The 10614-nt window shown below is 45.2% G+C and overlaps 2 protein-coding genes across 2 annotated transcripts; one reads left to right on the forward strand and one right to left on the reverse strand.

The window, feature by feature from the left end:
* Positions 1–3600: 3600 nt before the first annotated feature.
* On the forward strand, positions 3601–4056 carry LOC135594471 (uncharacterized). Its single transcript, XM_065084852.1, has one exon. The coding sequence runs from the start codon at positions 3601–3603 to the stop codon at positions 4054–4056; it is 456 nt and encodes a 151-aa protein (XP_064940924.1).
* Positions 4057–6496: 2440 nt separating this feature from the next.
* LOC103996957 (uncharacterized) lies at positions 6497–10613 on the reverse strand. The gene is made up of 4 exons (XM_009418035.3): positions 10219–10613; positions 8071–8140; positions 7756–7844; positions 6497–6724 (listed from the first exon to the last, which is right to left on the reverse strand). The coding sequence occupies exons 1-3, from the start codon at positions 10552–10554 to the stop codon at positions 7789–7791; spliced, it is 462 nt and encodes a 153-aa protein (XP_009416310.2). The 5' UTR covers positions 10555–10613; the 3' UTR covers positions 6497–6724; positions 7756–7788.
* Between the last annotated feature and the right edge of the window lies 1 nt (position 10614).

Consider the following 10614-nt stretch of genomic DNA (forward strand, 5'->3'; position numbering starts at 1 on the left):
TTGCCTCTTGTTTTATTTTATTCTATTTATCCTTTACATTGTTTTAGGAGAAGAAGGTGATGCGGATAGTAATTATGATAAGACTCGGTTGACGTCAGATGACGCCTCACGCCTCAGTCAACGCGACAGCACCCGGTCAAACGGATCGGAACACAGGTCGAGGTGTATTAATGCCTATTCAGGCTCGATTTTTCACGCCACGCAACCACCAATGTTAGACGCAACCAGTCTGCCCCCTGCAAGCGGGCACATTAGGAAACAGTAAGCCTCCCTATAAATATTCTCGCACTCTGAACGAGTGTGGGGGAGGGGGAGGAGGTGACACACCAAAGAGACTTCTTCATCTAAACCCCCTCCACTATCGTCTGACCCGATCGTCGGAGGGGTCGGGTCGAGCCTCCCGACCCGACCTTTGTGCAGGTGCGAAGCTGAAGGTCCCCGCCAGACGCGCAGGCGAGGAGTTCCTGTCCCGAGGCAAAGGCGACCCCGTCCCGATCGGACATCGCACCACGACCCCCTCTGCGGGCTCGAGGAAGGCCCTTGAGAGATCCCCATCGTCCGGACCCGAACCAAGCCACGTCGGCCCCGAGGCCACGGCTCAAGGTCGTTTACACCAACAGATTGGCGCTAGAAGGAGGGCCCGGAATGTCGGGTGATCACCCGAGCGGCTTAGATGAGCCCACGATTGACAGGTCGCATCCGATTGAAGCCTCAGGGGAACATCCCCCGCACGGAGACCATCGTGACGAACACCCCGCCACGACCTCAGATTGATATTGGCGGATATTCGACAACCCGGGCGTGTCGCCACCCGACGGCGCCCCCGCCGACCCCTCGCCCGTGTCGTCCGAGGCCTTTCAGGACCTTGCTCGTCAAGTCCGAGCTCTGATGGGTATGGTGCAAACCATTATCCCGCTCATTTCGAATTCGGCGCACCCGCCTGCGATCGAACCACTGCTACAACGCGAGGCTCCCGTTCGAGCCCACGCAACACTTCCGGAGCCCCCCACTTCGCCTTGGGTCCGACCGGCCCCACTCGGGTATCCAGTGATGGCAAACCCGAGCGGTCGCCCGGAACCCGAGGCACTCTCTTCGGACTCCCTGCAGGCCCAGTTGCGCTTCGTCAATCAGCGACTCGACGAGTTGCAGAAAGAGGTTTGCAGGTCCAAGGGAGAGCTCGGGGAGGACGCACACCAAGGGTCTCCCTTCATGCCCGAGATACGGGATCAGACAGTCCCCCCGGACTTCCAGCTCCCCTCTCTGGACGCTTACGATGGCTCCACCGACCCGGCGGACCATGTAGCTGCTTTTCGCGCCCAAATGGCGCTATGCGGAACCTCTGATGCCTTGATGTGCAGAGCATTCCCTACCACTATGAGAGGGCCGTCCCACTCGTGGTATGACGACTTGAAAACCGGAACGATCGCTTCCTTCGACTAGCTTGTCAATGACTTCAAGCTCCACTTCGCGGCCTATGCATGACCGAAGCCTTCCGCGGCACTGCTCCTCAGACTCAAACAAAGGGAGGATGAGCCCCTCTCACACTTTGTGGATCGCTTTGCCACGCAAATCCGAGGTTTGTCGGACACTCACCCCTCTCTATTAGTGCAGGCGTTTATGATAGGCCTGCGACCTTCCAGATTCCTCTAGTCCCTCGCGGAGCGACCTCCCACCACGGTGCCAGAGATGCTCCAGTGGGCTAACCGTTATATCGCCGCGGAGGCCTGGGCGGCCGTGAGGAGAAGGGACGACTTCCGACCGCGAGCTCCATAAGAGAGGTCAAGCACCCGTGGCGGCTACTCGATGTAGTCCTCATGAAAAGAAATCTAAGCCCTGCCTCAGTCTCTTCCGAGCAAAGGTTCAGTATCTACCTGACCCCCTCTCAGCTCGCGGTTAGCCCCGGCTTAAAATCTTCTGAATCTACACGGCTCGGCCATAGACTACCAAGCCCACCTCAAGGCGGCCTGCCCACTTGAGTTGCATTCCTCGGCCACAGACTACCGAGCCTACCTCAGGGTGGCCTACCCACCTGAGCTGCATTCCTCGGCCATAGACTACCGAGCCCACCTCAGCACGGCCTTCTCACCTGAGCTGCATCCCTCGGCTGAAGACTGCCAAGTCCACCTCAGCGCGGCCTGCCCGCCCGAGTCGTGCCCCTCGGCCCGAGCCACGTCCCTCGGCCACATGATGCCCGAGACCACGCCTGCGCAACCAGCCCGCCTGCATCGTGCTACTCGGTCGCATGATTCCTGAGACCACACCAGCGTGGTCTGCCCGCCTGCGTCGTGTTACTCGGCCGCATGATGCCCGAGACCACACCTGCGCGGCCTGCCCGCCTTCGTCGTGCTCCTCGACTCCATGCCTCCCGAGACACACCTGTGTGGCCAACCCGCCTGCGTCGTGCTCCTCGGCTCCATACCTCCCGAGACACACCTGCGCGGCCAGCCCGCCTGCGTTGTGCTCCTCGGCTCCATGCTACTTGAGACACACCTGCGCGGCCAGCCCACCTGCGTCGTGCTCCTCGGCCCCATGCTCCTTGAGATACACCTGCGAGGCCAGCCCGCCTGCGTCATGCTCCTCGGCTCCATGCTCCCCGAGACCGCGCTTGCACGGCCAGCCCGCCTGAAAGCTGAAGCCATGCCTCGGACTCCCGTTACAACGACCGACGCATAGCTTCTTTCCGGGGGGGGAATATGATGAGGATAGTAATTATGATAAGACTCGGCTGACGTCAGATGACGCCTCACGCCTCGGTCGATGCGACGACACCTGGTCAAACGGATCGGAACATAGGCCGAGGCGCATTAACGCCTACTCAGGCTCGGTTCTTCACGCCACGCCACCACCAATGTCAAACGCAACCAGCCTGCCCCCTGCAAGCGAGCACATCAGAAAACAATAAGCCTCTCTATAAATACCCTCGCACTCTGAACGAGTGGGGGGGGGGGGGGGAGGAGGTGATACACCAAAGAGACTTCTTCATCTAAACCCCCTCCACTATCGTATCGTCTGACCCGATCGTCGGAGGGGTCGGGTCGAGCCTCCCGACCCGACCTTTGTGCAGGTGCGAAGCCGAAGGTCCCCGCCAGACGCGCAGGCGAGGAGTTCCTGTCCCGAGGCAAAGGCGACCCCGTCCTGATCGGACATCGCACCACGACCCCCTCTGCGGGCTCGAGAAAGGCCCCTGAGAGATCCCCGTCGTCCGGACCCGAACCGAGCCGTCGACCCCGAGACCACGACTCAAGGTCGTTTACCAACAGAAGGTAATACATCTTATCAATTTAAAGATTTTAGAAAAAAAAAAAATCATCCAAACCAAGATAAATTAATGTCAATCAAATCCTACGACGACGACGACGACGTTGTCAATCGATTTATTTTACGCAAAGCATTATCGATATTTTATGTTAACTGATCGTGCCGTGTCATGAATGTTGAACTACGAAAACAAAGGAAGAGAAATAGAAAAGGACTTGCAATGAGAGGTCAATGAATAGAGTTGTTTGCGGAGTGGAATTGAGTACGTCAAACTCCAACATAGTCTTTGGATGGACATTGGAGTACTTACTATACGCCGGCGACAAGAAGAAGAAGAAGACGATGGGGATGGGCAACAACCTCAGGTGCTGCTTGGCTTGCGTCCTCCCCTGCGGCGCCTTCGACGTGGTTCGAGTCGTCCACCTTGACGGCCAGGTCGAGGAGTACTACAGCCGCCGCCACGTCTCCGCCGGGGAGATCATGGCGGCAAACCCCGACCACTTCCTCACCCGGCCATGCTCTCGGGGCGTGGCGCGTCGGACCTTGGTCGTCCCGGCGGAGTCGCAGCTCGAGCGAGGCCACATCTACTTCCTCGTTCCCACCTCGACATCGCCGACGCAGCGGAAGCAGAAGAAGAGCGATAGGCGAGAGAAGCCTGCGAAGAACGCACCGAGCATCGATGTCGCGCCAAGTGAGGACCACGGTTGCCTGGCGGCGGAGAAGAAGCCACGCCGCTGGAGCGATCGGGTCGGAGCATGGCGGCCGCGTCTGGAGAGCGTTCGTGAAGAGAACTCATGAAGAGTCGGGAAGGCATCAATTGGATGGGTGCGTGCTGTTCTTGCATGAACAAAAAGAAGAGCAAACTTGATAGGAAGAGACCATCACAGTCTCGATCATTCTCTTTCTACCGGTCTGCTGGTGTTCGTGCTTTACCTCAAACTACGCAAAGCTCTTGCAGCTGCTGATGAGCCAATTCTTGGCATCGAATTCTTTGGCTTACTCCTGCAATCAAGTTTCTCATCGATCCAAACAAAGCACAATAAAGAGATGCAATGTTAAAAGGTAGAAAACGTGTGGTGATCATATATAGTTTCTTGCGCGAGGAAAGAGATCCAAGTTTGGTGCTTTGTGCCGCAACAGAAGACTTCTCGTGCAACGAAGAGAGAGAGCCAAAAGGAACCGACGAAAGATGACTTGTGAGCTAAAAGTCTACAACAACTAATTGTGTTGCATTCTCAATTCAACACGTCTATTGACTTCAACTCTTGGAAGAATATTTACAGTGACTATGGTCCCAAAATCGACAGGAATTTGGAACAGAAACCAGCATCGGATCATGGGGTCTTGCTGAGGTGAAAACATTCATCGGTTGTTTGGTTCTTGATGTGATGTGATGATTTAATGGTGAAATGATCGATGATGAGAATGACAGGCTGCTGAATCGATCGATGATGCTTAGAACTGGAAGAAGATTTGAAGGTAGACATGGTTCTTGTGAGACCTGATAAGTGATGGGTAGGGTTGTTCTTGTTGGAGAACACAGACAAAGAGTTGGCTTGGTGAGCAGACTCTCCATGATCAGCTGCCAGAAGAACGTGATGTTATTGGTTTCATGAACTAGTAATTCATAGAGATCTGTTTCGTAGACTCTGCGTTTGCATATCAAGTCATGCCTTAAGTTATTCATTTAATGCAATAATTGGTGAAAACGTCCTTTGTCACATCTGTAATTTTATTTTTTTATAGGATTACAAAAAATCTTTCTCCAGATACATAATCAAAAGTTAAATAAATAAATAAATATTTTTATTAATATACACAAATTATAAATAGTTATTATAATGTATTATTTATCAAAATATATGTAAAAAGTAACGATAGATCTTATTGAGAAACATAATGATATCAACTATAAAATAAAATTTAATTGGCTCTACCTACCTAATAATAGATGAAGGTTTACTCTCGATTGAAATCTTGACTAGTGTTATTGGGAAGCTGCTTTTAAGATAGGAAAATAAAATAAAATAAAGTAATATTGAAAATAAATATATATCCAAAAGTTAATTATCCCATTGATATGTATCAAATGTAGATCACTCTCCAATAGTTGATGAAGAGGTTTTATGTTCTCTTACTAGCGAATGGAGACAAATTTAAATCGCACTCCTAATAGTAGATGAAGTGATGTCCATACCAAAGTGGAGGCACGTTCCTCCTAACAACATATGAAAGAATCATCCCACTACCACATTTAATGACTTGCTAATCCTTCAAGGAAATCACCTTATCTGTCCTAGGCAAAAGAATAAAATAATCTCAAACTAGTCATATCCATATACGATAAAATAATATATTAAAATATTTTAATTTATCTTTCAAATGTCATTAATATCAAATAATATCAATTAACCTTAAATTAATTTGAATCATAGTTCAATTGATCTAATTGAACTCGATTTAATTAGAACATAACTGAATTGATTCTCATTTAATTGATCTAGAATCAAATTAGTATAATTTGAACTAGATTATGTTTAGATTAAACATGCTCGAATAAGTCAAACTAATCGAATAAGTCAAACTAATTTTGAATCATCTTGAATCGATCTAAGTTAATCTCGCATTGGTTAGACCTAGTTTATGATTGATCCTAGTCTATAGATAGTGGCTTAATCCGTGGAGTGATTTTAACCTAAATGATAACCAATCCCCTTAATTCCGAATTATAATATATTTTAATCCAAAAAATTAAATATTTAAAAATTATATATAGCATGAATAATTATAAAATTAAACATGTGTTTTTATCTTGTAAAACATGTAAATGGTATAGATAGAGTAATGCCTACCACAGCCTGATTTCTAATCGATGACATTACGATGTTAGCAATCTCAACACAGTGGACCGTGACATCGTATCGGCTGAGGATTCGATTATATAGAAAGATGGATCTATCACTCAATCTTGTTGCTAAGGTGATAGATTGCTTTTGACCTTTTGTGGCACCATGATTCAAAACTTACATTTATATTTTACAGTGCCTGTAAAGTATTTACTTACATTTACATTTTACCGTATTTACTTGAATGATTACTTACGTAATCCTAAGTTTTCATCTCTAAGTCTGTCTTTTCATTTATAAGATTATAAATAGGTCAAACTGCTGCATAATCTAGACGAAACCAGCTAACATAGGTCAACATGCACCAACATCGTCGCAGACAGACAAAAGCGGACCGTAAATGATTCATTTGTTCAAACAGAAACTGTGTCCGTCACTGAATTGTTACATTATTTATTGGAGTTCCAAAACTCGAAGAACAAAGTTGTATTCATATCAATATAATCGTAAACGAAAAAAAGAGATACACGGGGAGGAAAGGTAATGAACAGATGCTGAAACAGATGCACTGGTGGCAGTAAAAGTTCCCAAAAATCACGCAAGTGTTGTAAGCATTCCAACTGAAATGATGAGACCAGCAAAGAGGTAATCAGCCACCGACAATAAGCAAGCAACACAAACAAAATATGGCGGAGTTAGCAATTATATTGTAAATAGGCATCAGTCATCAACACTTCCTCCAATTTTTTTTTTAGCTATGGCTAATCTAATATAGTTTTTAATGTTCTTAAAAAAAAAAAAAGGTATTAGAGACTGCAATTAAGCAAAATAATGCGAATGGATCAGATTTGAAATGCAGCTAACTATTTCTTCCAAAAGCAAAAGCTATTTTCTCCTTCGATACACAAATTGCCAATACCCAAACCGGAACATCTATGAACCCAATATACCATTATGTCACCATGCTAGCATTTCGAGTTGATTTTTTAGAAGGTCATTAGTAGTTTCAAAGTTCAAAAGATGTGTGTAGAACTTCAGTACTTTGTACCAAACATTTTAACTTCCAGAAAAAACGGAAAACTAATCATAAAATTACATGATAAATAAAACAAAGCATTCGATATTTTAGATAAATTAACAATGTTCGAGCTCTTCTATAATCTCAACCTGGACTCTAGTCTAATACACATGACAAGTACTAACAACATGTTATGAGAGTTGGCTCACAAAAACCATGAGAACCCTTTCTCACAATCTTGATGATTTGATTTCTTTGGTGTATGGAGGGCCTCAATTATCTGAAGAAGCTAATAGAAAGACTTAAGCTAGTAGTGCTGGTTATGTAGGGTATTAAGATATAGTTGGAAGAAAAAATGGAAACAATCAGGAAGCAAGAACTCCATCCTAGATCATCCATCATTCACAACTCAGTCGTGTGTATCGCTTCTAACTTTTTTGGTTTTCAACAAAAAAGAAGTATTCTCACACTTGTAAAATATACATGATTTACCATATTTAAGTATTCAAATGTGCAATAACATTATATTAGCTCTAGTGAGTGATTTCTTTCCCCCTTGAACTCAATAAAACAACATTCCAGCTAGAAGCTCAATCTTAATAATGATGTGAAAGATGGACAGACACAACTCACTTTGATATGATTTCTTAAAATTCAAGCCTCGGATCACGATTTCATGCTCATCTTCTCCTCATCAGTGTCTGAATCACTGGCATTGTAACCTAACATACAAAACAAAAACATGAGCAACAAAAACCATGCAAAAGAAGAAGATTTTGAGTTTACAAAAAGCTATGAGAGCAAAAGTACAAGTATATCACATACAAAAAAATATAGACCCCCCCAACAATAAAAAAGGGAACAAAAATAGACATGCATACACACATACCCCAAGATATTAACCTGTCAATGCAAAAATAGTAATGGTAAAAAAAGATAGAACATTACCTGGACGCTTGTCGCTAACCTTCCAAACTGATGAACGGTACTTGGATGCTTTTGAAATCCATGTATATGCCTTAAAAGCAGATGCTCATTAGGATTCTTGCAAAGGAGATTCTTAATCATTATTTCAACAATATGAAATAACTAATTCATATATAGTTCTGAAACATTTTAATTTAATGGAACTATCCAATGATTACAGTTCTCTGTCATTGGATTAGTGTTCTACAACCTCCAAAATTATTATTTCCCATAACTGCAGACACATACCTTTACACGCATGTAGTCGATAAGTTAATAAGACTAGCACACGTCATGATGAAGGTTATTTGGGAGGACCGGATCATCCTCAAAAAATTTTCAGGGTTCACTCTCACTGTTTGCACCCAGGTGAGGCCCCATATATACGTGCCTCGCATGTAAGGTGTTTGAGAGGCAGACATTTCTTTAGGGTCAACTCAGTCCACCTAAAGAGCAGCCTTTGCTCAGAATTTCCAATGATGATGGCATGATTATTTGTCAATTCAATGTCTCAAGAGTATCCAGAAGAGTTCCAATGTACAAGAATCCTAACGTTAAACAAATTGCAGAATTGAAATCTGGCAGAATCATTGTTTCTCCTAAGCTGCCCAACGAGGGCCCAATGATATGTGTTCTCAACTTCACAAACTACACTATACACTATTCACAGAACTGACCTTGCCGCACAAGATTATGAGTACGTGTTACCCTGCATCTTCAAATTGTACAACCTTCAGAACCAAACAGCTTCATCTTCCAAACATGCAATCCTCAAATCCAATGCCTTGCTACAAACCAAGGAGATAATTGGATTTCAATTTCCAAAATTTGGTAACAAAAAGTTGTCATATTGCTTGATACCAGAAGCATTGTCAACAATCTTCAGATCCATGAAGTTTCTCATGAAGTTTTGTTCAAGATGTAGAGACCTCAAAGTAATAGAGAAAGAGGCATTTATTGAAGTATGTGGATCACAAAAGGGAGATTAAACACTTCACTCTGCAAATCACAGGTAAGACAGACCTACACAAGTATTCTTGTGTAAGGAGCTATGCTCCAGGAGTTCCATTAAATCTTTCCCAAGAAGAAACTTAGCCAAGCATGACAAGTGCTTTCCAAATAGCTGTGCAATATATAACATTCTCCACTGACCTTCCAAACCACAAATATGATTCTGCTTCTCTCAATATGAATCTCACAATACGAACCTTCACCAGTTTGGTCCTTTAGATGATGTCCACGGCACTTGTAACAATACAGTTTTACTCTAAATAATCAGCATATCATTTGGAAACACTTTGATTAGGTGCAATTAGATTCCTTTTCTTTACATTTCTATTTGCTAAAAACTGAACCAAAATGTTCTTTGAGAAATCTATAATTCACCTCATTCTATCAAAGCAAGTCTATAATATCTAGCGAACATCTTCAGGTGTATTAGTACTAACTCATTGAAGGATCTACAACCAATCCACTTTTCAAGAAACCAAATGTAAGAAAGTCAAACTCCGGTTTAAGACTATGACTACATCAAACACTTGGATAGTTCTAAAATGTGGTCTACAAGACTGCTTATGCTGTAAGCAATTATATAACCGCGTCACATAGGGCCTAGCCACATATAATGTATAGAAAAAACCAAAACATATAATACTTGTCAGAGTTTCTGAAAGAACTCAAACTTCTCTTTCAGAGGTCCCAGCAACAAAATTCTGGATGATCCAGAAAGCCAAAAGACTATGATAAGGGAGAAATCTATCAGACAACAGATCCAAATGCAGCTGCCACTATATTTTCTCCTATTTTAAAGCTGCCTGACACAATCAGCGTTTCATGTTTTGTTCGTTGTCAGATGCTGATGACTTCAGCAACCAAAATACACAAAGACCAAAAGCATCTTTTTAAGGAATTCAAAGCATATTTTCAGAATCTTACGTAAGCTATTAGGTGCTGCTACCAATCGAAGCCCTAGTTCCTAGAAAACACAAAGAGAACCCTAAAGACGATTCTTTACGATCGAGACCAGCAGGTTTCCCCAAATCACAAAACCTACATCTCAAGAAACTGCCACGTTCAACAAATCACACTTCAAGAACGCTAAAAACGATCAGAACCCCTACAAAATCTCACCTTTTGCTCATTCCTCGGGACTCCGTAGCCGCTATGGTACATCTGACCAACAAGAACCTGCATCGCGGCATCCCCGGCCCTGGCCTCCTTGAGCGCGTCCTGGAACCACCGCCGGGTGCAGTCCGCCACGACGTCCTTCAGGGGGACGCGGCCCTGCTGCCGCTCTCGTTCGTCCATCCACCGGCCTGGACCTCTAGAGTGGGCGGCCGCTGCCTCCTCCTTGCCCGAAGCCAGAGATTTAAGGGCGGGCTTCGCGATCTTGGCTCTCCGGATCGTCTCGACTGCTAGGCGGGCGTATCTCTGTAGGCTCGTCGCCGATGGGAGTTGTTTGCCCATACAACAGAGCGGAGAAGGAGAGGGGAAGCAAAGGGAGGGAGGCGGACCCAAAGGTGGACC

This window comes from Musa acuminata, chromosome BXJ1-9 (genome assembly GCF_036884655.1).
Source record: "Musa acuminata AAA Group cultivar baxijiao chromosome BXJ1-9, Cavendish_Baxijiao_AAA, whole genome shotgun sequence".
In the NCBI taxonomy this organism is placed as follows: Eukaryota; Viridiplantae; Streptophyta; class Magnoliopsida; order Zingiberales; family Musaceae; genus Musa; species Musa acuminata.